The sequence below is a fragment of the Cygnus atratus genome, chromosome 11 (assembly GCF_013377495.2).
Source record: "Cygnus atratus isolate AKBS03 ecotype Queensland, Australia chromosome 11, CAtr_DNAZoo_HiC_assembly, whole genome shotgun sequence".
Taxonomy (NCBI): Eukaryota; Metazoa; Chordata; class Aves; order Anseriformes; family Anatidae; genus Cygnus; species Cygnus atratus.
Window position 1 is genome coordinate 9,049,702 of NC_066372.1, and position 26,435 is coordinate 9,076,136.

General features: G+C 62.9%; 3 protein-coding genes across 3 annotated transcripts; 2 read left to right on the forward strand and 1 right to left on the reverse strand.

Annotated features, from left to right (window-relative positions):
- Positions 1-2,297: 2,297 nt before the first annotated feature.
- Positions 2,298-6,721, reverse strand: SNX33 (sorting nexin 33). Its single transcript, XM_035553796.2, has 2 exons — positions 4,681-6,721; positions 2,298-3,112 (listed from the first exon to the last, which is right to left on the reverse strand). The coding sequence occupies exons 1-2, from the start codon at positions 6,113-6,115 to the stop codon at positions 2,859-2,861; spliced, it is 1,689 nt and encodes a 562-aa protein (XP_035409689.1). The 5' UTR covers positions 6,116-6,721; the 3' UTR covers positions 2,298-2,858.
- Positions 6,722-7,015: 294 nt separating this feature from the next.
- SNUPN (snurportin 1) lies at positions 7,016-15,874 on the forward strand. The gene is made up of 8 exons (XM_035553797.1): positions 7,016-7,183; positions 7,399-7,540; positions 8,233-8,337; positions 8,634-8,730; positions 9,314-9,411; positions 9,696-9,773; positions 11,325-11,405; positions 14,876-15,874. Exons 1-8 carry the CDS (start codon positions 7,044-7,046, stop codon positions 15,188-15,190), a joined length of 1,056 nt encoding a protein of 351 aa, XP_035409690.1. The 5' UTR covers positions 7,016-7,043; the 3' UTR covers positions 15,191-15,874.
- Positions 15,875-17,885: 2,011 nt separating this feature from the next.
- Positions 17,886-25,544, forward strand: PTPN9 (protein tyrosine phosphatase non-receptor type 9). The gene is made up of 13 exons (XM_035553798.2): positions 17,886-18,418; positions 19,820-19,963; positions 20,336-20,425; positions 20,506-20,630; positions 21,261-21,366; positions 21,810-21,920; positions 22,497-22,825; positions 23,017-23,110; positions 23,299-23,368; positions 23,508-23,586; positions 23,895-24,045; positions 24,114-24,321; positions 24,396-25,544. Exons 1-13 carry the CDS (start codon positions 18,386-18,388, stop codon positions 24,596-24,598), a joined length of 1,743 nt encoding a protein of 580 aa, XP_035409691.1. The 5' UTR covers positions 17,886-18,385; the 3' UTR covers positions 24,599-25,544.
- Positions 25,545-26,435: the final 891 nt, after the last annotated feature.

The window sequence follows — 26,435 nt, forward strand, 5'->3', positions numbered from 1 at the left end:
TCCATGCCCCTCCTGGCTGCTCGCAGCAGCCCCCATCTCCTTGCCGAAGCAGCACACCCCGAGGAGACTCGATAGAGGGAACGTGGCCTACTTTGAGGAGCAAAGTGGGTTATTTTAAAGGCTGGTGGTTTTACTCCCCACTGCCGGGAAATATCCGCTTCCTGGGGTCACGAGAGGACAGGCAGCAACCTGCAAGACGCCAGCGCTGAGCGCACTTCTGTGGGGCCAGGCTGTGCTGGCAGCAAATCCCCCGCAGAGCACCACCCAGTGCAGAGCCACCAAGGGGCTGAGAGCCGGTGTCCCTTGGCCACGGTGCCACCTCCTGCACCCCGAGCAGCCCGCCTGGGTCCGAGGATCCTGGTTGTGGGTGCCCACCTGGCTCTGCGGGGCACCAGGGAGCTTCCAGCTGCCCCCCGTGGGACCCCTGGGGGCAGGAGCTGGGGCAGCGGGCAAGGCGAGGAGATCAGTCGCAGCCCGGTTACACGGGCTGGATTTCAGACACCTATTGAAAGGCGAAAAAACACCAAGCCAAACAGGTTTCTTTCAACACCACCCAGGGCAGATCGGCTTGGGTGGCTTTGGGAACCTCCCATGCAGGCGCAGGGATTTAAGGGACGGGAGGCTCCATTCCTGGCTGGGCTCCATCCCCGCTCCCGGGGCCCGGCACCCTTCAGAGCCGAACCCGGCACCCCAGGGTGCCCGGAGCCCTCCGTGCCCCATTTCGGCAGCCCGTGCCTGCAGCCTGCAGGACGGGAGCTCCCCAGGCCCTGGCAAGCGAAGGATGGTGAGACGGGGACCTGGCCACCAGCCCCGGGTGCACAAAGCCTCCCGCGGGCAGCTGCGGCAGCGCTCCACCCCGGCTGCGCATTGAAATTCAAGACAGATCCAGCCTGACCCACGCCTCCACACCCAGCAGCTCGCAGGCAGGCAGGCAGGCAGTGACGGAGGGACGAGCTGCTGCAAAAACAACCCGCCCAAAGACACTGAAATCCGGGGAGGCATCCCGGGATGAGCCCCGCCGCCCCATTGGAGGGGACCACCAGCACCAGGGGGACAGGGAGTGCTGGCCAACCCTCTTTGCCATTAAATATGGTCAATGGCACCGTGACCAAGGTGCTGCCAACCCCGGTAACACCTCGGGCTGGCTGTAGGAGAGCGCTGAGCGCTGGCACCGGCTCTTGCTCCCCGCCCGCCCGGAGGAGCGCCGCGGGCTGCTGGTGCTGCGCCGGGGTCACATCCCCAAGTATTTGAGGAACGCGGCGATGACGAGGAGCACGCTGCGTGCTGCCCGGTCTTGCTCCCTGCACGCTGCCAAAACCCGTCCTCGCCGACCGGCCGGGCGGGTTCCACATCCGCTGCCGTGCTGCCGGCGGGCACCGAGGCATTGCCGCCTGCACCGCGCCCTGCGAGGCTGAGCGGGGCAGGATGGAGGCAGGCTGTCCCTATAGCTGCTGCCTGCCCCGTGTCTGACCTGCAGGCTGCGGTGTCCCTGAGCTCGAGTCGCTTCACGGTCCCCTGGCTGCCTCATGGGGATGGCGGGGGACAGTTCTAGGGCCACGCTGTCCTCCCCAGGGGGTCTGGGACCAGGGATGGGGACGGGGTGGGATGGGGAATGGAGCCAACGTAGGATGGGGATCGGGTATAATAGGATAAGTTGGAGACAGGGATGGGGATGGAGTAGGATGGGGATGGGGATGGGGCCAAAGTAGGATGGGAATGGGGATGGGTAGGACCAGGGAAGGATGGGGAGAAGGCGGGATGGGGAAGAATGGGAACAGGGCAGGATAGGGATGGGATGGGAAGGGGAAAGGACAGGATGGAGATGTGGAGGGATTACCCAGGGTGGGATGGGGATGGGACAAACTGGGGCAGCCCCAGGCGGGGATGCAGGAGGAAGCATGTCTGCACCACGGCATGCCCATCCCCGTGGGGTGGGACAGGGGGGCTCTGGCAGGGCTGCACGCATCCCGCCGCCCCCCCCCAGCGCCGCTGTTCTCCACACGCTGCCCCGCCAGCCTGCGCGCTGGGGCTAATTTTAACCCTGGAGCGGGGCCAGGCCGGCCCCGACTTCCCTCGGCGTGATTTATCCCAGCCACTTCCCTTCCTCCTGCCAGCCCCGCTCTGGGGGGGACACTCGGGAGGGATGCTCAGCGCCGTGCCCCCTCCACGGAGCCCTTCCTGGAGCGGCTCCGCTTCCCCCAAAACCTCCCAGGGATCGGGGGAAGGTTTCTACCGACGGTTTTATTGAAAACGCTGTGGGCTGGTTTGGTTTTTTTTTGTGTGTTTTTTTTTTTTTTATATATATCCCTTTTTCGAGTCAACAGCAGTGCTTGAGAAAAGAGATTTCCGTTCGCTTCTGTGTCTATTTAAAAATCGGTAAAAATGCTGCAGAAACGGTTGCGAAAAATGGAAAATATTGAAAATATCTCATGACCCCAAAACAAAACAAAACAAAAATTTCTCTTCCAAATAAAGACCTTTCCCCTCAGAAAAACTCTCAGTGTGCAAAATGTCAACCGCTTTGATTTCTCCTCCCAGCGAGCTGGGATGCGCCCACCTCTCTGCTCCAGGAGGACGGGTGTTTTTTTTTGGAAAAGCTAAAAACGGCTGGGCAGAGCTACCAGCACCACCAAGTTGCTGTCCGTGTGTCTCATGGGAAACACCCGCATCCCCCCTGGACCTGCTGCACGGTGGCACGGCACCGCAGCCCGCCTGGGGGAAACCCCAAAAGTATTTGGTCACTAGCGTCATGAGTTCCCACTCGTCCTCAGCCCCCCTAAACAGAGAAGCTCTGCAAGGCCGCGGAGAGAAAACTGCGTGGTTTCGGAGGGGCAGCAAGCAGGCACGTCGGGGGTGCGTTAGAGGTTGTCATACATGCGCAACGTCTTCTCCAGCTGCTGGCTGACGCGCTGGTAGAAGATGATCTGCTGCTTCAGGTAGGACTGCATCATCCTCTTGAAGTCGGCCACGCGCCGCTCGTGGAAGTGGTTCATCTCGGCCTGCAGGGCGAAGCCCACCACGCGGCAGCGCTTGCGGATCCCGTCCGCCTCCTCCTGGTCCATCCGGCCCTCATCGCTCATCCGCTGGCTCTCCTTCACCTTCGCAAAGGCGCCTGGCGAGGCAGGGCAGAGTGAGAGCTGGTGGGGACCTGCGGCATCCCCTAAAGGGATCAGGGATGCGTTTGGGGTCCCCCGGCCCCTCCAGCCCCAGCTCCCGAGAGCCCTGAGCTGCTTCCCACCAGGAGCAGCTCTCCATGGGGCGAGCGGTGTGCTTGGGTGGTTCATCAGCGCACGCAACCCTTGCACCGGTGCCGCTGCCAGCTGATAACAGCCCTGCCTCGGAGCTGGCAGCTGGGGCGAGCTCCTGAAAGAAACTTTGCTACAAAGCGTAGTTTGGGCTGATAGCTGCATGGAGCAGCCCTGGTGGGAGCTGGAGAGCCAGGCAGGACATTGCTGACTGCAGCATCCCGGGGACGGAGAGTGCCCGAGCCACGGCCGATGCTCCGACACCAGATTTCCCCCTCCTTCCTTTTATTTTTATAGCTCGGTTTCGAAAGAATCCCGCCTGGCTCTGGCCCTGCATTCCTCCCCCTCCTTAGCACAGAGGCTGTTTGCCTGCAAACAGGATCTGGCCTCCAGCGGTGGCTGGGAATTCGTTCCCTCTCCCTGCCGACAGCAGGGACCTGGGGTCGGGGAGCTGCTGCTGCCCCCAGAGGAGGAGGAGGAGGAGGAGGAGGAGGAGGAGGAGGAGGAGGAGCCCAGAGGAAGCAAAGGTTGGAGGCCAAATCCTGCCTTCCGCTCTGCCCACGCGGCCTCGCTTCCGGACGGGATCCAGCCCGCGGTGGTAAACAAAGTGAGGAGAGGAGCGCAAGGAAGCGGCCAGGGCTGCTCCTCCGCACCATCCCCCGGGGACATGGAGCCACGCGGGGGCTCCAGGGAAAAGCCCCTGTCCCCAAAGCCACCGGCCAGCACGGATGTCCCCTCCCTGCCGTGTCCTGGGAGGGGTGCGTGGACTTCGGCCCCGCTCCCACACCCAGCCCGGGTGTGCGTCACACCCGGCCAGGGCACGGGGACACCGCCGGCTGGGATTTATCCCCTGCCCTCCCCAGCCACCCTGCATGGGGTGCTGAGCACCCTGGGCAGCCGGGTGCTGGACCCAGCTGTCCTCTTCTCTGACGTGCGGGGATGTAGTCGCAAAGACTTTGACCCTGGTTGTCCCCAGAAGGTCCAAAAACTGAGCCTGGACCCAGCAGCACCTCCAGGGGTTGGGAAGTGCTGCCACGTGTGATGGTCCCGATGGCCGTCCTCATCATCATCCCCATCCTAATCATCATTGTCATTGTCATCCCCATCCTCAGCGTCATCCCCATCCTCACCATCATCCCCATCCTCATTGTCATCCTTATCTTCATCGTCACGCTTATCTTCACTGTCATCCCCATCCTCATCGCCATCCCCATCCTCATCGCCATCCCCAACCCCAACCCCAGCCCCACTCCTGTCTCCATCCCCATGCATCCTCATCCCATCTTCATCATCGTCCCCAGCCCCAACCCCAGCCCCATTTCCATTCCCGCACAGCAGAGGGCTGCACCCCGGTCCCACTCCACGCGTGGGGCCATCATGCAGGACATCCCCAGCCCTAAGGGAGAAGAAGCCACCCCCGGGAGAGCCCCCGTACCTTTCTGGAGGTGGATGATGTCCGGGAAGTTGGAGAGGAGCCCCTGGTACAAAGAGAGAGTGTCCAGCATGAGGAACAGGTCGTTCTTGGGCTGCTCGGCGAACATCTCCCCCACGGTCTCGTACGTCTTGCCCGTGTGGGAGATGGCGTTGTTGAGGGCATCGGAGCTGTAGGGGGGGTCCATGTGGAAGGAGTGGCTGATGGCTTGGAATGCATTGCCCAACTTCTGGAACTCCTTCCTGAAGCCCCCCACGTGCTTGCGCACCAGCTCCGAGGCCACGTTGGTGAGCTGCAGGACGCTGTCGTCCATCTTCTTGCTGAAGGCCTTGAAGGCGTCCACGCGGTCCTCCACGTCCTGCAGGTCCTGGTGCTCCGTGGGGATCTGGATGGTGAGGAGGAAGCTGGCGCCCACCATCTCGTCCTTCTCCGCCCGCCGCTTGCCCAGCTTCCACTGCTTCTCGTCGCGGCAGCAGAGGAAGTGCTGGAAGCCCTCGTACTGCGAGAGGACGGGGTGGCTGGTCATATGGTCCATCCAGAGGATCAGGCGCCGCTTGCGCTTCTCGATGAAGTCCTCCTCGAAGCGCCCGGTGGCCTGCTTCTCGGGCAGGTGGGGCACCGAGATGACGGTGAACTTGTGCAGCAGGCGGTTGTAGAGCCAGTCGAAGTGCTTGTAGCGCCGGTAGACGGGCGAGTTGATGTTGCTGGGGGTCAGCTTGTAGGAGATGTAGCTCTTGATGCCCTTGAACTTGGTCTGCTTGGTGGGGTCCTCCACAGAGCAGATGAAGGGGTGGGGGTTGGCCCTCCACTGGGGGCCCCGCGACCCCATCTCGATGCTGTACACCTCGGCGATCTTGGACATGAGGGGCACGTCGCCCAGGATGAAGGCTTCCACCCCCGAGCGGACAAAGCAGGAGAAGCGGTTGAGGTTCCTCCCCACCACGCTGCCCCTCTTGGAGGAGCTCAAGCTGTCCTGCCTCTCCAGCGCCGGCTTGGCCCGGTAGCCGGCGGGCTGGTGGCCATAAGGCGGCGCCGGGGGCTGCAGGCCAGGCGAGGGGTGCCCATTGGCACCCGGCGGGCCGCGGGGCTCCTCCACCACCGTGCAGGCATCGTCCCAGTCGTCCCAGTCGTCGTCATCATCGTCCTCAAAGCTGCCCTGGTAGGAGACGCCCGGCGGCGAGGCGTAGAAGGCCGAGCCGTGCCCAGGGGAGCCGGCGGGGCTGCCGGGGCTCTCGGTGTAGCCGGAGCCCGCTCGGGAGCGGAGGATTTCCACGTAGGAGGCCGGGAAGAGGCCGGTCTCGCCACGGCTGTTGGTGCCCTGCAGCCAGCCGTCCAGCGAGTCCTCGCTGAAGATGACGAGCTCCTCGTTCTCCTGGATGCTGATCTCCTCCCTGTTCTCGCTCTGGAAGTTGTAGAGCGCTCGGGCTCTCAGCGCCATGGCCGGGGCCGGCAGAGGGGGGGAAGGTGGAGGACGGCCTCAAGCGGAGTCCCCGCGGCCGAAGAGCCGAGGCCGGTTTTGGGGGGAAAGGTGGCGAAAAGCGAGCGGGAGCCGCTTCAGGGCTCGACGCCCCGCTGGCGGCACGGCGCCCCGCTGCTGGGCACCATCCCCCGGGGGGGCGGCCGCCGGGCTTAGCATCCACCGGGGGGGCTCGGCACGGCCAGGCACGGCTCAGCACCACTCGGCACGGCGCAGGACCACTCGGCACGGCTCAGGACCACTCGGCACCGCTCAGCCCCTCTTCTCCCCCCCACCCCCCCAGCTGCCTCCCCTGCCGCAGGCAGCCCGGGGGGGCTTTCCGCCAGCCGGCAGCGGCCTTTTTTTGGGTTGTTTCGCCTTGTTTTGCTCAGTTTGGGTTTTTTTCCTTGCCTTTTTTTTTTTTTTTTGCTTGCCCCCCCTTTCCCAGCCTCCCCCCCCACCCTCGTCTCTCCGTTCCCGCAAACCTGCAGCGGGACGGAGCGGGCGGCGGGTCCCGGTGCGGGTGCGGGTCCCGGTGCGGGTCCCGGTGCCGGTGCCGCTCCCCGGTGCCGGTGCCGGGCTGGCCCCGCCGCCCCCCCCCGGTGACGCACGGCCCCGCCGGGCTCCCCGCGCCGCCCTCCGCCGCCCTCTGCAGGCAGCACCCGCCCCGGGGCGGGGGGGCACCGGGCCGTCCTCCCCCCTCCCTCCCTGCACCCCCCCCTCCCCGGTAACCCCCCCCCGCCGCCGCACGGGACCCCCAAGTCCGCCCCCCCCCCCCCCTTCCACCGCCTCCCCGCTCCGGGGGACCGGCGGGGGTGGAGTCCTCCAGGCGGGCAGGGGGCGCTGTGCAGGAGGCGGCGCCGCTCTAGCCCCGCCGTCTCGGTGGGCGGAAGTGCGCGCGGGCGTTGCTATGGAGGAGCTGAGCGCGGCCTTGCAGGCCTTGGCGGAGCCCGCGGCGCCGCACCCGCGGCTCGGCGCCTACAAGGGCCGCTCCGGGGGGGGGCTGGGGCAGGCCGAGCGCCGGCAGCGCCTCCTCCGCCTCCAGAGAGAGTGAGCACGGGGGGGGGGGCCGCGGGGAGCGAGGGAGGGAGGCGGGAGGGAGGGGGGCTCGCGGGCTGTGGGGCCGTGCTGGGGGTGGCGGCCCCCGGGGGGGGGGGGGTGGCGGCCCCCGGGGGGGGGGGGGGGGGTGGCGGCGGCGGCGGCTCGGGGCGGGGGGTTGTAGATGCGTCGCTCTGTTCCTTTATTTCTTCTTCTTCCCCCTCCAGGAGGCGGCTGGACTACGTGAACCATGCCAGGAGGCTGGCAGAGAACGACTGGGTTGGGGTGGAGAGCGAGGAGGAGGAGGAGGAGGAGGAGGAGGAGGAGATGGAGGTGGAGAGGAAGCTGCCCAAGCGCTACGCCAACCAGGTGCGGGGCCGCCTGAATCGGGCTCTGGGTGTGGGCACGGGGTGGGAGCTGTGGCTCGGCCTTCCTGCCGCTTACACGTGCAGAGGAAGGGCTGAGCTGGGCTGCTTGCGTGCTCTGGGGGCTTTTAGCCCTGCTAAAGGCATTTATACCCCACTGCGCAGCGCTCCGTTAAAGATCTCTGCCTCTCGTCACCCTTAGGGCACCAGGAAGGAAGGGAAACCTTGGCAGAGGGGGCTCCTCAGCCTCAGTGTCACGTTTCCTCTAAGACACCCAGGCTTTGGGACGGTGTCATCAAACATGCTGAGGGGCCTGGAGAGGTCAGCTCAGCTGTTCTCTTTGTCCCTAATATTACGCATCCTTAAGGTCTGCCACCTATTTAAAAATAAATAAATGAAACGAAGGGCTGAAACGAGGCTGGCACAGGGACCGGGATGCCCAGGTGAGGGCTGCGAGCCCCACGCTGTGCTCCGAAGCTTAGTCAGGAGAAAGACTTAGGGGAAGAGCCTGCTGCACAGATTAGTCAGAGGGAGCTGGGTGCTGTAATTTGGCCTGGTGAGCAACACAAGTTGTCCGTGAAGCGCCTGGAGGAGCTGTAGAACAGAGCCAAAACCTTCCTGCTTTGTCCTTGAGCCGTGTGTTTTCCATGACTGCAGGGGCATTGTTACCAGCTGCTTTTCCGTGTTTCCCCACAGCTGATGCTGTCCGAGTGGCTGATCGACGTCCCCCTGGACCTGGAGCAGGAGTGGGTTGCAGTGGTGTGTCCTGTCGGGAAGCGGGCGCTAGTCGTGGCCTCCAGGGTACGTGGCAGCAGCGGTGACACCTCGCCATGCAGTAACAGTGAGAGGTGTCCCGTCCTACGTCCCTCCTCTGCCAGCCAACCTAAGGCTGCCCCATGTGTCAAGCTCCCCAGGGCGTGAACCCCCTGAGAACTGTGGACATTTGGGCTCTGGGATCCGTGCTGAGCACCCGGGACCCCTCCTCGGGCAGGTGGGCTGGGGGTAACCTGTGTTCCAGCACCCTGGGGGTGTTCCAGCTGCGGCAGGAGGGTGCTGAGCCCAGCTGTGACGTTGTTTTGTCTCCCTTTTCCTCTTAGGGCTCCACAGCAGCTTACACCAAGAGCGGCTTCTGTGTCAACAGGTTCCCCTCCCTGCTCCCGGGGGGAAACCGGCACAATTCAATGAGTGAGAAAGGTAACGAGCGATCTGAGGAGGGTTTTGAGGCAGGTAGAGGACAGCCACCATCTTCTCCGTGCGTGTGCACGTACCCACAGGCGTGGTGGCTCAGTGCTGCTCCCCGGGGCCCCCAAATTGCTCCCGTTTCTGGTGCCAGGGGTTAGTTAGCTTCAGGCTGTCCGTGTTTTTCTGGAGATACCTAGACGTGGACGATCTCTGATGCCTTTATGCTAGATAAGACCGTTTCTTTTAATTAGCTGCCTGGTTAATTGGCACTTAAACCTCAGCGCTTTCTTTGTGTTAAGCAGCAGAGCTGCTTACAGCCTGCTCTTATTAGTACCTTGTGCCGTGGCTTGGCTTGGACTGGGGTGGGGTTAGGGATGGATAAAGCGCCTTTCCCTGACAGATGCCTTCGCTTGCTGTGCCGCTGCGCGGTACCTTTGTAGATCCTTTGAGCTAAAAGCTTCCTGTGGCCGCGTGTACGAGAAGGGGTTCCCTCTGCACCTCCTGGTCTGCGCTGGGGCTTAGTGCAGGAGAGGTCTGATCTGGCGCTTGCGTGGTGCCTTGGGCAGCGCCTGGAGCTCCTTGTGTCTGTGCGCAGTGTACTGCATCTTGGACTGCATCTACAGCGAGGCGCAGCAGACGTACTACATCCTCGACGTGATGTGCTGGAGGGGACACCCCGTGTACGACTGCCAGGTACCGAATTTCTCACTTCTGCTCCCAATTCCCTGAGCTGGATTTCAGCCAGAGCTCACCGCGCAGCGTGGAGAGTGTTGGAGCTAACCAGCAGCACCTCTACAGCTCGCGGGCTGGTGGCTGCCGGAATGACGGGGCAAATTTTGGGGGTGTTTTGAGGGAAGTGTGGAAGGTCAGGGTGCTCGTTATAAATCTGTGTGAACGCAGGCCCAGGGCTGTGAGAGCTGCGGCTCTGCAGGTGCGGATGTGTGGCGGATAGTAATTAAGGCCGTTTCTTTTCTCAGACTGACTTCAGATTCTTCTGGCTCTTCTCAAAGATCCAAGAGGAGGAAGGGCTGGGAGAGAAAAGCAGGATTAATCCAGTAAGTTCTTTTGTACTGGCAGGAGGAGGAGGCTGGGGGGTAAGCTCTCCTGTTCAGCAGGCTTCAGCACTTTTGTTTGCAGGCAAAAGCCTTTTTTTTTTTTTTTTTTCCCCTTCCAGATCAGGCTTCAAAGCGTACTTCTGACGAGATGGGCTGACATGTTCGGGATGTAAATAGAGCCACGGAGCGTTGTAAATGAATGTGGGTTTTTCTTTCCAGCCAAAGTGCCGAGGGAGATCAGGCTGCAGGATATCGGCTAACTTCCACGCCTTTTTCAGCTTTCGCTTGCAGTGGAACGGAAAACCAGTATGGTTTCCAGAGGGATGGTGTCGGTCTGCAGCCTGGCTACAATTTTATTTAGAATAACTATTCTCTGATAGTCTGGGCTTACGAGGCAGGGATAAAGGATCACAAAGCTTTAGCAGGAGCTCAAGCCAGTCACTGAAGTTGTAGGGGTGGGTGTTGCGTTGCCGCCTGGAGTCCCTGAAGACTTGTGTGTGTGTGGAGGCCAGCCCTGGCACCCGCAGCGGCGTGGAAAGTGATTTTTGGGGACAGACACGAGGGGATTTGGCAGCCTGGCTAGCAGAGTGGTTCGCAAAGGCTGGCAGAGCCGAGCAGAGCAGCCTCTGGGTGGAGCAGATCCTTCATTAATGGGGAGACATGCTCCTGTGCCAGCTCAGAGGTATCTGCGTTCGCAGAACATCCTGTTCTGACTCCAACAAGAATATCCAGAAGACAGCTCCCTGACGAAGGGGGGGTCGTTTCGGCTTTCATTTCCTGGGTGGAAAGGTTCGCTTGGCTGAGCCAGCAGCCGGGCGTAGACATCTGTCTGCTTTGCATCCTGCCCAGAGGTCATCACTTTCTATTTTGGTTAAGAGAGCATCTCGGGGTCGGCTCCCCTGAAAAGCCCTTCCTGCCGCCTCAGATGCTCGGGGAAAGGTAGCAGGGGCACGCGGGAGCCGTGTGCTGAGCCTCTGCCATCTGCCCCCCTAACAGAATGCCAGAGGGGGTGTTTGGAGCAGGGATGATAAATGCAAGATACCTGAAATAGATCACTCTGGGCACGCCGGGGGTCGTGACGATCCCCGGGTTGTCTCGCAGAGGTCGCTTGCTGTTGCTGGAACGAGGCTGGGAAAGCAGCAGGCCGTTCCCACCAGGCTGACTCGTGGAGGTTTTCCTGCGAGCGCTTCCTGTTCCTTCAGTGGGACGTGGCACCACTGAGCGACTTGGTCGTCTCGTTTTGGTCTCCAGGCCCTGGGAATTACTGCTCTGATTCACGTCAGACCTCTGCCTGTCCCGACGGAGGCTGGGGTCGGTCAGATTCTCTTTGGAGCCCCTCTGTGCTTTGGGACCCCGAGAGCCCGCAACAGGAAGGCGGGCAGTTTCGTGATGCCTGAGACCTGTCTGGTTCCTTCGTCCTGTCGCTCCTGTTAGATCTCGAACCAGGGGAGACGCTTCCTCCTCAGCCACCCCCATGCCAGTGCTCGATTCATTGAATCGTTTTAGGCTGTGCAGCTTGCTCTCCTCTAACCCTCTCTTTTACTCTTTCAGTACAAATTTGTGGGCCTGCAGAATTATCCCTGCACCGCAGAGAGCCTGTGTACGGTGCTGGCCACGGACTTCCCGTTCGAGGTGAGAACACGCAGGGGGACGCCCTGGCTGTGTGCCTGCCAGAGCCCGGGGAGAGTGCATCCCATCCTCCTGGGAGCTCTCCCCGGGCCTGCGGGAAGCGTGCTGAGCTGCCGTGCTGCTGACATGCCTGGGGAAGGCTTTTTGCATGGGTGGCTGTCACCAGGCACGGGCTGCGTCCAGCCGAGCTGGTTAGGGAGAGTTAAACCGCAGTGTTCCCTGCCTTTGGACCATCCTTACTGTCCCCGGGGAGGGTAGAGTTGGTGGAGATTGCCTCCAGAAGTAGCATAACTCACGTTCACGTGGAAATAGGACAGAGAGCTGAACTTCTCAGGGCCAGAGCCGGTTCCATATGCTGCCCCAGGTGGGGCTGCATGGGCACAGGCACGAGGATCTGTGCAGTGTGCCATGCTGCGTGACGGCAGCCCTCAGGAGGCCCGCGAGGTAGGCAGGCTGGTGTCTGACATCTGCCGCAGACTCTGTGTTGCCTCAGTCGAGCTGCTTCCGTCTGTCCGGGTGCAGGACACCCAGCTGTGCTGCCTCGAGGGGAGGCAGGAGCGGTGTGTTTGAGCTCACGGCAGCTTCTGAGGGCTTCGTGTTGTCGAGCACCTGAGCCCTTCTGGGGGCAAATGGCTGGGATGTGTCCGCGGGGGTCTGTCTGTCCCGCTGCTGCCACCGGATCTGGCAGAGGGAGTAGCGTGAGATCTGCTTCTTGCTTCTGTCCAGAACCAGCAGCTTCCTGCCTTTGGCTCCTGCTGTTCCTGGCCGGCTCTCAGAGGCGGTCGTTCCCCTGTAAGAGCGGCTGGCAGTGCTGCTCAGCCCCTCTGCTGCCCCGCGAGGAAGGGCAGGGCAGGCAGTGGCATGCCGAGCGGCTCAGCTGCCTGGTGGCGAGTTGGCAGTCCCCAGCGTAAATGTCTCGAAGCTTTTGGTGGCTGACCTGGCACCAAAGCAGAGAAGGATGGGGGATGCAGTGGCCGTGACAAACATCTGGGAGCCAGGAGCTCTTCCAGTTGCTGCAGCAGCTCCTGCAGAGCGCCCAGCCTTGCTCCTAGGTCAGGAGCAGTCTCTACGGGGGTCGCTTGTCCTACGAAGCCAAAAGCCACACTGAGACTGCGTCTCTTGCGCTCGTGCGGCCCAAGTTAGTGATTAACATAAGTGCAGGTTTAAACTTGGGGGACGCTCGTTTGGCTGTGAGGGCTGACTTTGCCTTCTGCTCGTTAAAGCCAGGACGGTCGTCAGAGGAAGTCAGAAACTGCCAGCGCCCGCTCCGAACACAGACAGGGGAGTGGGAGCTGAAGAAAACCTGAAGAAAAACTTCTCGACGTGCTCAACTGACTGCCTCAGCAGAAATAGGCATTCCCCTTTCTCCTGCTGTCTTTGCAGAAGGCAAAAATGCAGCCTTGCTATAGACTGGGCAGTGTAATAGATACCTCCGTACGCCTGGGCCCAGCATCCTGTGATGAATCATGCTAAATAGGTTTGTGAAAGCAGGGGAGGCTTTTCGCTGCCTATTGGGCATGGAGTGGCCGTAGTTATTCAGCCTATTAACAGGATATTATGTGTGTGGTGGCGACAGACGTGGACTGTGCTTTCAAATTTGGGTCCTCAGAGTTAATCTGTAACCTCAGAGTTAGGACCTGGCTCCTTGTTTGCTATTTTCAGAGCAGAAGTTTTTTTTTTTTTCTTTTTCCATTGAATTCGGTGGACTTTGGATCAGTCGGCTGGCAATGAGTTCTGAGAGTTTTTTGGAGGGGATTTCAGGAGCTGCCCACGGATCTGAGTAAAACAGCATGCGAGTTTCTAGGAAGGCAGGGGGAGCCAAAGTCTCTCAGAAAACCCGATGTGGAGGAGGAGGCATACTGTCGAGCACCTAAAATCTGGAAAGCATGGCTTTGAAACATGAAATCCTTCCCGGCCAGTTTCTCAAAAGGTTCGGTCGTATGGAGGCACTCTCAGCCCTTATCTTGATGTGGCTGGTGTCAGAGTAGTGACTCAGGATAGGGACGCAGCCAACAAATAAACTGAAATGAATATGGGAGTTACAGTAACTGAGCAGAAATCACGGGGAGGAGGAACGTGACCTAACCCTCTACCAGGCTCTGAATTCCTCAGTTTGGGGAAGCTCCGTGGAGCGGTCTGGAAGGCAGAAGCGTTTCCAGGCTCTGATGTTGCTAAAAGATTCCTGCGGGTGCTGGAGAGTCCCCGCTGCTCACGGAGAGCCGTGCGTCCGCTGGAATGTGCTGGGTGTGCGGGCCCAGGAGAGCGTGGTGGTGTGGTGCCACACAATCTGGCTCCTCTGCTCTTGTCTTCCCAGGAAGCAGGGAGAGGGGGGAGAGAGAAGCTCTGCACTTAGATATCCGGGGGGTTACACAAGCCGTTTACTGTTCTGCTTTCATGTTTTCCTAGCACGGGAATCCCCCCCCTTCTCTGAGATCATTTTGCAAGCTCTTAACGGTGACCAAAAATTACAGCCTTAGGGACGTGGTGAGCAACACCCGCTCTGCTGGAAGCCGGCGCCCAGGAGCAGAGGTGGACACGTGCCTGCGCTTCGCTTGGCCAGGCTCACAGGCGCCAAACTCACCTCGCTCCGCACGGTCCATCCGTGCCTCGGCTCGCTGCCGGTACAGGTGCCTCTTTGCTGGGGGCTGCGGGCTCCAGGAGGGGCCAGGGAGCGTTTGGGGCCTGACAGCTTAAAGTGGTGGGCTCTTTTCCTCACCCACTCCTGCCCACTCAGCCACTCTTACTCGTAGGGAAATGGCCTCTAAGAGCTCACGAGGCTGAGCTAAAAGGAGCACCACCTCCCAGGCCAGCTGGTCTTGCAGCAGGATCGAACCTCGCAGAGTGCACCCCTGGGAAGCCCAGGGAAAGTGGGGGTGAGGAGGCTTGGGCGTGGAGGGGGCGCGGGGAAAACGCCAGCCACGAGAGTTCGGGCCTCAGCCTTCGGAGTCCTGAGTGCCCTTAGCTGTCATTGATCGCTGGAGAAGTTCTCTCTCGGGAAGCATTAAGAATTTATTTTGCATAAGCAAGCTGGAAGAGCTGTAGCAGTGTAACTACGAAGCGGGGCTCCTTGGCGTCACGCGCTCCCACTAATTACTCTCCCAATGTATTATTTAAAATAAGCCTCATCCAGTAAAATGGCCTTTTTGTGCGCTGCCTCATTCGGAAACTGGGTGGCTTTTCTGTGGAGTGGGATCATAGCAACCAGGGGAAAAGCACTGGTCCGTGCCGCCGTCGGCCTCAAAGTGTTTGCCTTCGATGCCTTAAAGCCTTCCAGCGCGCGCTGGACCTGCGCTGATCTTCCAGGGCAGGAGCTCTGCGGGTTTCCCCTTTCCCTTCCGCTATTTATTGAGGAAAAACGATCCAGCTGGTGGCTTTGGCCGGTGAGTGAGGAGCGGTGCCGCCGTCTGGCGCTCTCATTGACCTGTAAAAGCCTCCAGCTCGGGCTTTTCATCCGCTCTCTCTCCTTTCTGCAGGTCGACGGACTTCTCTTCTACCACAAGCAAACCCACTACACGCCCGGCAGCACGCCGCTGGTGGGCTGGCTCCGGCCTTACATGGTGCCCGAAATCCTGGGGCTCGCCGTGCCCGCCACGTCGCTCACAGCCAAGCCAGACTACGCTGGGCGTCAGCTCCAGCAGATCATCGAGAGCAAGAAGAGTAAAAAGCTGGCAGCGGGGCAGCCGAGGGCTGCTGGGGACGGGCAGTACGAGTTGGAACACTTGTCTACCCCCCAGCCAGCAGACTCTCCGGAGGGCCGGGAGGAAGCAGCGAGCAGGATGGAGAATTAGGCTGCTGTGGCAGCCTGCTTGGGTGAGGAGGAAGGAGAAGGTTTCTCGCTGCCTTTGAGGGCAGCAAAGGTAATCGTTATAGGATGGCTTTGTGTAAAGGGCACGGAAGTGCTCTGAGAGCCACTTTTTGGCCTCGCAGAAGCGAGGGCCTCAGCAGGATCGTCCGGTTCTGCTCAGGCAGTCACGTGCTGTGAAATAAAATAACCTGTCCCGAGCTGCAGGGCTCCCAGCTCAGCCCCAGCCCCTGCTTCTGTCTGAGGCTCTGGCAAGCCTCCAGGCCAGGACCAGCGCTCGGAGCCGTGGGCTGCGGATCCTGCCGCATGGCTCCTGCTCGTGGGGCGCGGATCGTGCTGGCAGCCCTGCCTGCGGGGCGCAGGAAGTCACGGGGCGCTGCAGCCTTCTGCTCCAGCTGTTTGCCGAGGCCTTCTCAATGAAAGTTTTGTGGTCAGCCTGCTTCTAGTAACAGAAGTCTGCAGCGGGCTGCTGTAGGTCTGCAGGCAGGGCTTTCCACGCCCACGTGTTACTGAGAAACTCGCTCTCCTTGCATCACAGCTGGCCCTGCCTCTCAGCACAGCTCCGTGCTGCGTGAGCCCGAGCCTGTGCTCCGGGCTTTTCTCGGCAGAGGGAGGAAGGAATGATTTCGCTCTCAAAGCTGATTGTGCCAAATAAAAGGCTTCTCAGAAATACGAATTCTTCAGCGTCTCCCTGCTACCTCAGGGAGGAGACACGCTGTGCCTCCCAAAGGGGGATTAAAAAGCTGGTTGCAGCACTGAATGAATTAAAGGGTTTTAATTCTCAGCGCAGCGAGCTGCTCTGGCCCCCACCTGCCCAAGCCCCCTCTCCTGCGTGTCCCTGGGGCTGGTTCACCATCACGCTCGCTGTCCCCAGGTTGTTTTTGAAGGGGAGATGAAAAAAGCCAGAGCAGGACCACTCTAAATGTGGAGGGGGAGAGGAAAAGGGGCAAAACCCATGGGATTGGGGTATCCTCGTGCGAATGCCTCCCTGTGGCCCCCGAGGAGGGCCCATGCCCAGGAGGAGATAGCGCCAGCAGGGATGCTGCACACAGATAGCGGGGGCATTCGCCTTCTGCCCTCACCCCCCCATTTTTCCCAGAAAATGCGCGTTTCTGTGCCAAGCACGTGGGCCGCTCGCGATCATCTGACCGTGCCACCGCTATCGATTACAGCCGCAGGAGCTGTCAGTGCGGCGGGGGGAGAGGGCTGCCCTCTGATCCCCCTCCACGGGAGGGGAGGAAACGTCCCCCTGGCTCTGGGACCCGTTTCTTGTCGCTCAGACGTGGCCACGGCCCTTTTCGAGCATCGGGTTGTATTTTTAGCCTGCAAAGCGACTGCTCCAGGGGGAATAGGACAAGCACCTGGGCCGCCTGGTCCCCAAAGCAGTGCGGAGAGAGGCCCCGGGAGTGGGCGAGCCTCGCCGGGAGGGCAGCGGGGTCTGGGTGCATCCAGCCCGGTTCTCCTCCCGAGCTGGGCACCTGGATGCTCGATCTGCGCATCCCTCGGGGAGGAAGGAGCTGGAAGAGCCGCAGCTCGGGTTTCAGGCTCCGTGCTGTCCTTCAGCAAGCTCTCAAGGTCCTCCAGCGAAGGGAAAGGGAGGGGGCCGGAGATGAAACACGGCTGAAAGGGGCTGCTGCCTCCAGCCGCCCGCTCTGATCGATGGCGGAGAGCTGGAGGGAAGCAGCCGGCGCTTTCCGCCCGCTCCAGCTGATGCCGCATAGTTTCCCTTTTAAAAGCATGAGCTGAGCTGGAGGGATAAATATTTGCCTTGCGACTCCCGCTGGAAACGAAAGCCTGTGTTTGGAGAGAGGGTGTTAAACGGAAGCTGCCGGGGCCAGCGCAGTTTGTCGCTGTGACTCTTCTGTTTGCTGGGTGCGATCCCGCTCCCAGCTGTTCCCTGCCCTGCTCCCGACCGGAGCAGGAGGTGGCATCGGCGGTCACCGAGCCGGGGTCCAAATTTCGGGTTGGGGCGGCCGGGCTGAGCGAGCGGCTCGACCCGGAGCCTCCCGGGGCTCTGGGGGCTCCAGCTGCGGGCCCGGCTGCTTCCCTCTGCCCTTTCTTCCATTTTCTGCGAGCGAGGTGCAGGCTCTCGGGCTGCGGGCAGGGCGCCAGCGCCGCGCTCCGCCGCCCAACAAAATGTCCCCCTGGCCCGGCCGCCGGGGCCGCGAGCCTCGGGGAGGCAGCGGGACGGGGAGGGTGAGGAGGATGCCTCGGGGGGCAGAGGAGGGAGGAGAGCGAAGGCAGGGCTGGAAATCCTCCCGCCCGCGGGGAAGGCTCGGGGAGCCGGCCAGGCGGAGGATGCCGCTGCCGGGGAGGCCCAGCGGAGGACGCCCGCCCCTGTAGGGAGGCTTCGGGCGCTGCGGGAAGGCGAGGCGGGGAAAAGACCCGACCCCGCGGGGGTCGTGGTCGGGGTCCCTGCGAGCTCCCAGAGGACACGGGGGGCTCCTGCCCCGCTCGCTCCCGCAGCCTCGGAGCGGCACGGCCCCGGCACGGCCGCCCTCCGCCCCGGGGGGGGGCTTCCTGCCCGCCGCCGGCCTCCCCCCGGCCCCCCCCGGCCTCCCCCCGCCCTCCGCGGGGCCGGGGCCGGCGGGGAGGGGGCTGGGGCCGCTTCCTGCTGCCGCCCCCGCCGGGGCAGAGCGGGGCGGGGAGCGGAGCCCGGCCCAGCTTCCCCGGGGCGAGCGAAACTTCCCGGGGCTTGGGCGGGTTTCTTCGTGGGTTTTTTTTTACCCTTTTTTTAAAAGATCTCTCTCTATTTTTATATTTTTATTTATTTCTCATTCCTTATTTTTTCATTCCTTATTTTTTGGTTTCTTGTTTTTCCATCTTTTTCACCTTTCATCTTCATTTTTCCTCTTTCTTTTTCGTTTCCATTTTTCTTTCCCATTCCCTCCCTATCTCCCCCCTTCTCCCCATTCCCTTTTTTTCCCTTTTTTCCCCCCGATTTTCTTTTTTCCCCCTCCTCTTCCCTCCCTCCCGTCCTCCGCGGCCACCCCGGGGCGGAGCCTCCCCTGCCTCCCTCGCCGAGCGTGCGGCCTCGCCCGGAGGCCGGGAGGGGCCGGGGGGGTGCCCGCAGCCCCGCCGGCTCCCCGGGGATGGGCTCCGGCGGCCGCCCCGCCGCTTAGCCCGGCTCTGCCCGGCTCTGCCCGGCTCGGCTCGGCCCGGCCCGGCCCGGCCGCGCAGCATGGCCGCGGAGCTGAGCGCCGAGGAGGAGCAGGTAGGTCCCCGCCGCGCTGCCCCCCCCCTTTTCTCCGTTTTCTTTGGGGTCCCCCCGGCCGCAGGGCTGGCTTCCCGTGGGCTTGCGCCCCGCTCCGCATCCCTACGCCCCCTGAACCCCCCTATCCGCACGCTCCCCCCCATCCGGACGTCCCCCTGCCCCCCTTCTGCACGCCCCCAAACGCCCAGCCCCCTGCGCCCCAAATCCGCGCAGCCCCCCATCCTCACACCCCTTGTGCCCCCCGTCTCTGTGCCTTCCATTCACCCGGCCCCATACCCCCCCGTCCCCTCAGCTCTCCAGCTGCATCCCCACATCCCCCGGGACCCCCATCTGCGTCCCCCCATCCCCTTAACTCCCCAGCTTCACCCCCCCATCCCCTTAACTCCCCATCTGCATCCCCCACATCCCCCAGGACCCCAGTCTCCACCCTCCCATCCCCTCAACTCCCCAGCTGCGTCCCCGCATCCCCCAGGACCCCCATCTGCATCCCCCCAGCCCCACGTCTCCCAGGACCCCCATCTCCACCCCCCCATCCCCACTTCCCCCCAGCCCCCCCATCTACGTCCCCCCGGCCCCCCATCCTGCCTCCAGCCCCCTGCCTCCCCACACCCCCCTGTCCCCCCCCACCCCAAAACCCTCCCCAAACCCTCCCCTCCCACCATTTCCCCCACCTCAAACCCTTTCCCAAGCCCAGCCCCGCCACCACCGGGATGAGCTGGGGGAGCCGTGCCCCCGCTCCCCACGGACCCCCGGTGCCCCCCACGCTCCTCCGGCGCTTCCCACGCCCCGGGCCTCCCGTGACGTCCCGGCTTCCTCTGCCGGCCCTGCGTCACTGCGGGAGGATGTCGCCGCTCGCTCTCCCCGTGCCGTTCTCCATGGAGCCGCAGCGCTTCGCGTCCTCCCGCGGGCACCTTCCCACTTTAAAGGCCGAGCCGTGCTGGTTTTGGGGACGTTTTGGGGACCTTCCCCGTCCTTTGTGTCCCCTCGGGGTGTACACACACATGGGGTGAGGGGTGATGCCCCGGGGTCTTTGGGGCCACGGTCGTGTCGCAGAGCAGCGTTTAGGGTTTTTTTTTCCATCAGACCTTTTCCTGCTTGATTTTTCCCAAGGGGACGGGGAGCAGCAGCTTTCTGAGTGTATCGCATTTTGGGGCGCATCTGGTGCTGGCACATCGTAAATCAGCCCTTCATCCCGGTCTCGCTTGCTCCCTGTGTCGCAAAGCCCGGTGCTCTTTCAGCACAACGATTTGGGGTTTTCTCCCGGGATGCTCCGGGCAGGGGGACCAGCCCGTGCCCGGACCCGCTCGCGGCCACCTTCCCCCCGAGGGGCGCTCAGCACCTCGCCACGGACTGGGACGTGGCCGGGCAGCCCTCCCTGCACGCCTCCCCTGTCTCCCGCAGGCCACCAAGCAGTTCCTGGAGGAGATCAACAAGTGGACGGGCCAGTACAATGTGTCCCCGCTCTCCTGGAACGTGGCCGTCAAGTTCCTCATGGCCCGCAAGTTCGACGTCCTGCGGGCCATCGAGCTCTTCCACTCCTACCGGGTACGCGCGGGGCCGGGGCCGCCCCTGCCAGCGGGTCCTGTGCCCCCCGCGACACTGTTATCCGCCTGGAAAATCCTTGTCAGCCGTGCAAAGTCCCCGAGGGGCTGTGTTTGGTGGTCCTGCGTCTCCTCCTGACGTCGGGGGGTGGTGGGAGGGTGGGCAGCCCCCGCGTGGGCTCTGCAGGACGTCTCCATGTGCACGCACGGGGACCGCAGGACGTCTCCATGGGGACCTTTCCCGCCTCGTTTTTAGGGCACTGCTCCTCCCCGCATCGGGGTTTCCCTTGAAGACATGCCCAGCTGCTTCCTGCTTTACCTTCACAGCCATTCCCTTGCTGATAAAAAATAAAATGAAATGAAATCTCCCCCGCAGGAGACGCGGCTGAAGGAGGGCATCGTGAAGCTGAAGCCCCACGAGGAGCCGCTACGCTCGGAGCTGCTCAGCGGCAAGTTCACCATCCTGGTGGGTGGGCGCTGCCTGGACCCCCCCCTGCCCCGAGCTGCCCGCCAGCACCCCCCGACCCCACTTTCTCTCCCCGGCAGAGCGTGCGGGACCCCTCGGGGGCTTCCATCGCCCTCTTCACCGCCAAGCTGCACCACCCCAGCAGGAGCGTGCAGCACGTGGTGCTCCAGGCACTCTTCTACCTGCTGGACAGAGCGGTAGAGAGGTGAGTGGGGGGTGCCAGGGCCACTGCGTGCAGCGGAGAGGGTGGGTGAGGGGCGACGGCACCAGGCAGGCTCTGTTCCACATGCACCAGCCTCAACCGCTTTTTGCTTTTTTTTGGGGGGGGGGGGGGGATGCTGCTGCTCGGCTGGTTTCCATCAGCTTCTCCGCCTCGTCTTTTATGGTGGCTTAATGCGGTTAAAGCGCCTCCTCTGGGCTATAAAATACACCCGGGTTTGCGCTGACAGCCTGTTTCGAGGTGTTTAAAAGCTGTCCTGGTGTGGCAAAGACTGGTGGAGTTCTCAAAGCCCGCTGTGTGTGTGTGTGTGTGCGCTGGGGATCTCCAGCCCTCGGAAAGCCCCGGCTCCGAGAGCCCCGTGCCGCTTCCCGAGGGAGCGCGATGCTGCAGCCGAGGCGGCTGGCTCCGGGCTTCCCGTCCCCATCTCGAGGAGACGAGGGGTGGCTGCGTGGAATTCCCTTTCTCCTCCAGTTTGAGTCATCCCGATGGAGGTGGGGAAGTGGGAGCAGGCGTAAAGGGGGCTTTGGGCAGGCGGTGGCTGCGGGGGCATCATCCCGGAGCTGGTGAGCGGTGAGGGTGGCGTGGCTGATGCTGCTCTTTTCCCCCCCTGCCCAGTTTCGAGACGCAGAGGAACGGGCTGGTGTTCATCTATGACATGGCCGGCTCGCAGTACACCAACTTCGAGCTGGACCTCAGCAAGAAGATCCTCAACCTGCTCAAGGTAGCGGCTCCGCGTGGGACGCCGGGCGCTTTCCGTGCCAATTTCCCCACCCCACGCGGTCACTGGCCCCGTCCCAGCCCCGCCTGCGCCCCCCAGGGGAATATTTGGGGTGCAGGCGGCCGGGGCTGGAGGGCAGGAGGGGATCAGCTGTCCCCACGCGCCGGATTCCTCGTGCAGCTGCTGGCAACGCTTGCACGGAAACAGATGCAAATTATTTTTTTAATCGCGCTGGCATTTCGTGCCTCCTCCCTTCCCCGGAAAAATAGAAAAAAAAAAAAAGGAGCCACCAGCAAGCAGCAGCGCCCAAATCCCTGCTGCAGGGAGCTGCGGGCTGCTTCGGGGGCCCGCTGGTTGTCCCCTCGGTGGGGACATGCTGCGGGTGGGGGCGTTTGGTGCCACGCCATGGACCTGACCCCGTCCCGGTGCGTTTTTACCGCCCGCAGGGAGCCTTCCCGGCGCGGCTGAAGAAGGTTTTCATCGTGGGAGCGCCCATGTGGTTCCGCGTGCCCTACTCCATCATCAGCCTGCTGCTCAAGGAGAAGCTGCGCGAGAGGGTGAGCGTGTCCCGGGGGCTCTGCAGCCCAGCCCCCTGCCTTCACGGGGGTCCCGAGCCCCGTCTGTGCCCGTTTTCCTCCCGTTTTCCTCCCGGTGGCTGCGCGCCCCGCGCGTTTCGAGGCTGTTCCCAAAGGGGATGGGGTTGTGTGGCCGCCGGCCCCGTCCTGCTGGGTGTGATTCGGGGACATCCAGGCTCCTGCAGCCCGCTGCTGGCTTCTTAGCCCATTTCCTACCCCTGCTCCCCTCCTGAAATCACCTGCAGCTCCGGCCTCTGCAGCGATGCTGCCAGCAGCAGGTGGAGACGGAAATGCCGAAAGGGAGAGAAAATGTCTTCTGAGCCCGCGGGAGGAAAAGGGGAGCTTAAATTCCCTCTCCCGAAGCGTGCTCGTACCCCAAAACCCCCCGAGCATCGACGCTGCCGCCGATCCCAGCCCCGCGCCCCCGCGGCTGGGCTTTGCCCCCCTGCTTTTGGGAGGAGCAATCTCAAAGATTGGGAACTGGGGAGGGAGGAAACCCCGCTGGCTCCGTGGCCGGGCTGTTTGCGAGGCCGCCGGCCAGCCCTGCCCGTCCCGCAGGTGCAGATGGTGAAGATGTCGGAGCTGAAGGAGCACCTGCCCCGCGAATGCCTGCCCGAGACCCTGGGCGGCTGCCTCAAGCTGGACCCCCTGAGCTGGAACTGCCGGTTCCTGCCGCAGCAGAACGGCCACCCCGACCCCCTGGACGAGCTCATCCTGGTGCCGCTGGTGGCCCCCAAGGACAACGGCTCCGTGCACGTCCCCGGCCCCAGGTCGGTCACCCTGCCCGAGCTGCTGGAGCACGTCGGCCGCAAGCAGAAGCGCGGCATCTACGAGGAGTACGAGGAGATCCGGCGCAGGAGCCCCGTCGGGACCTTCTCCTGCTCCTTGTGAGTCGGGCGGGCAGGGTCGGGGTCCCCGGGGGGCTGCGGGGGCACGGCAGGGATGGGGACGCGCTGGGGACAACGCTTCCCGAGGCTCCGGCCAGGCGATGGCAGCAGAGCCCCGGCTGTGGGCGCCGGGTGCCGGCGGGGCCGCTGCCGTTCCCTCGCTGCCCTCTGGGCTCTCCCCTGCCCCACAGGGCACCCTACAACCAGGAGAAGAACCGCTACGGGGACGTGCCCTGCCTGGACCAGACCCGCGTCAAGCTGGCCAAGCCCTACAGCCGCCCGGAGGTGAGCCAGCATCAGGGTCCCGTCCCAGTCCCCATCCCCATCCCATCCCATCACTGCCTCCCCAAACACCCAGCGGCCCCGACCCCGTGCCCCTCTTCCCAAACCCGTGTCTCCCCCCTGCACCGGCGGGTGTTTTTATGGGGTTGGAGAGGCTTCGTCCGCCCCACCTTGGGTGTTTCTCCCCGCAGCTGACCGACTACATCAACGCCAGCTTCATGGACGGCTACAAGCAGCGCAACACCTACATCGGGACGCAGGGTGAGGGGGTGCCACGGGGTTATTTGGGGTCTGGGCTTGTCCACGGGCTCCGTCTTCCTCTGGTGGGCACCCACGGCCGTCCCTGGGGGTGTGGGGTTACCCGAGCCCCCCGTCCTGATGCGCGGGGCCGTCCCCGCAGGGCCCCTGGAGAACACCTACGGGGACTTCTGGCGTATGGTGTGGGAGCAGAACGTCCTGGTCATTGTGATGACGACCCGGTGAGTGGCACAGCCCCGGTTTTCCTGGCAAAACGAGCGGGTTTGGTGCGGGACCAGCTGCCGTCGCGCCTGGGGGGCAGCGCTTTGTACCCCAGGTGGAGGGGACACCCCCAAAATGTCACTGCGTGGGGAAGAGCCAGCGACATCCCAATGTGCCTGCCCTTCCCCGGGCAGCCCTGGGTTTGGTTTTGGGACCGTCCCCACCAGGGAGCACTGGGCAGGGACCTTTTGGCCCCCTGGGGGTCCCCAGAACAGGGCCAGGGGGACGTCTGTCCCACTGTGACCACTGTCACCTCTCCCCTCCCCAGGCTGGAGGAGGGCGGCAGGAGGAAGTGCGGCCAGTACTGGCCCCTGGAGAAGGACTCCCACATGTCCTTCGGGGCCCTGACCGTCACCAACCTGGGCGTGGAGAACCTCGGCCACTACAAGAAAACCATCCTGGAGATCCACAGCTCTGAGGTGCGTGCCCACCGCCCGCCGAGACCCCCCCGGGAGGGGCCAGGCACTAACCCCCCGCTCGCCCCCAGGGCAAGGAGCGGCGGCTGCTCTCCCACTTCCAGTACCTGAGCTGGCCGGATTACGGCGTCCCCTCCTCGGCCGCCACCCTCATCAACTTTTTGGGGGCGGTGAAGCAGCAGCAGAGGGTGGCCGTGAGCGCCTTGGGGCCGCGCTTCAAGGGGCACCCCGGGGGCCCCCCGCTCGTGGTGCACTGCAGCGCCGGCATCGGCCGGACAGGTAAGGGGGCCGAGGGCAGGGGACACGGAGGCACGGCGTGGTGGCCGAGGAGGTGACATCGGTGCTGTCCCCAGGTACCTTCTGCGCGCTGGACATCTGCCTGTCCCAGCTGCAGGACGTGGGCACGCTGGACATCCAGCAGACGGTGCTGCGCATGCGGACGCAGCGAGCCTTCAGCATCCAGACGCCCGAGCAGTATTACTTCTGCTACACCGCCGTCCTGGAGCACGCCCGGCGCCAGGGGCTGCTGCCCGACAAGGGCTCGCCGGGACGCTGAGCCCCCCCCGGGCAGCAGGACCCCCGCGGCCCCGCGCTCGGACTGTGCCTTACCGCCACCAAACCGGGGCGAGACGAGGTGGGAAGGGGTTTGGGGAGGTGCTTTTTTTCCTTTTTTTTTTTCCTTTTTTTTTTTTTTTTTTTTAATTTTTCGGTGGGACCACCAGAAACGTATCGAGAGGGGCTCTGTGGGGAAGCCCTGGAGGGGGTGTTTCCAGCGGGGGGGCTTAGGGAGCGGGGCCTCCTTCAGCCCCACCTGTCCGTGTGTCCGTCTGTCCATGTGTGTATAATACACCCCCCTGCGCCCCGTCTCAGATGTTTCACAGATATCTACGTACGTGCACAGCCCCTCGGGGGTCCCGGTGCCCTCTCCCCGGAGCAGTGAGCCCCCCCGGCCCTGCTTTCCCCTCCTGCCCCTCGTTGCCCCTCGGGGGGCTCAGCAGCATCCCCCTGTGCTTCCCCTCCTGCAGCCCCAGGACGCCACCGGAGCCCCCGGGGGGGATCCCACAGCCGTGCCCCATCCCTCGGGGCACAGACGCTAGGTACGAGGATTTGGGGACGTGGGGACAACCGGCTTGCCCGGTTGGGATGTCACTGGCACGGCCCAGCCCCGTGGTGACTCAGGGGAGGATCACCCCAGGAGGACGCTCAGCCCTCGGCGGGCACCCGTAACTTTATACTGTAATAAGCTCTCGGAATGTGTATATTCTTATTTTTTTATAATCTCGGGGGGAAGAGGAGGATTTTTTTTCCTTTTTTTTTTTTGTATTTAACATTAACTTGATCCAAGCAGGAGCCAGAAGGATTTGTAAATGTTCCTATTTTGCTCTCATTCGGAGAAAGGTTTTTTTTGTCGTTATTTTGGGGGGTTTTGTTCTTTTTTTTTTTTTTTTTGTTGGTTTGTTCTGATTTGTACCAACACCGAAATACACCACGAGCATCCCGTCCTCTCGGCTCTCTGGGTGGAGGTGCTGGGGGGCAGGAGAGGAGTGGGAGGGAGCTGAGGGCGCCTCGGGTGTGATGATGAGAGTGGAGCCTTCCTCCCCACCCCGATAACAGGGGGGCTGGTGCCTCGCAGGGCCCCATTCCCAGGGTGTGCCTCACGTGGGGTGCCCAGGTGAGCGAGACGGGGGGGATCCTGGGTGGCTGTGGGGGATTGAAGGTGGCGATGCCCAAGGGGGTGAGGGTCCAGGAGCTAACGGGGCTGCGGGCAGCTCTCCTGGGCGTGGGGTAACAGCAGGAGGGACGGTAATGGGGTGTGCTCGGTCCTAGGCCATGGGACGCGCTCGGTCCTATTACTGCCCCATGCAACACTCGTGTGATGGTAGCAGAGACTTAAGGAATGGAGCTGGGCACTTGCTCGTGTCATGTCTCTGGCAGTGCTTGGAGAATCTGGGGCGTTTTCCCATGGTTTCTGTCAAAACCACTGCTGCAAAGGGGCCCGGCGAGCCCTGGGGCCTAGGGGCCAGCACCGCCAGGCCGCACGGTGCTGAGGGTGGTGAATAAAGAGGTGCTGCTGCTTCGCTCGGGCTTCGCTTGGAGTTTTTTAAACTTTTCCGACGGCTCCTAAGAGGGTTCCCTTTCCGAGTCTTATTTTGGGGACAAAACCAGCCCTGGGGGGCTCTGGGCTCTGAGTTTGGGGGGTTTAAGCCTTCGCCAGGCCGGGGCAGCACGAGATGGAGGGCTGGAGCTGGGGGGGGGGGTGCTCTGTGGGGCCGGGAGCACACGCTGAGGGTTTCCCCCGCTCCGCTGTGTGTCCCCGTCACGTTTTGCTGCAGAAATGCGGATTTTGGTGAAGATTCACCGCACCGCGGGGGCCTTTAGGGGCACGAGAGGGC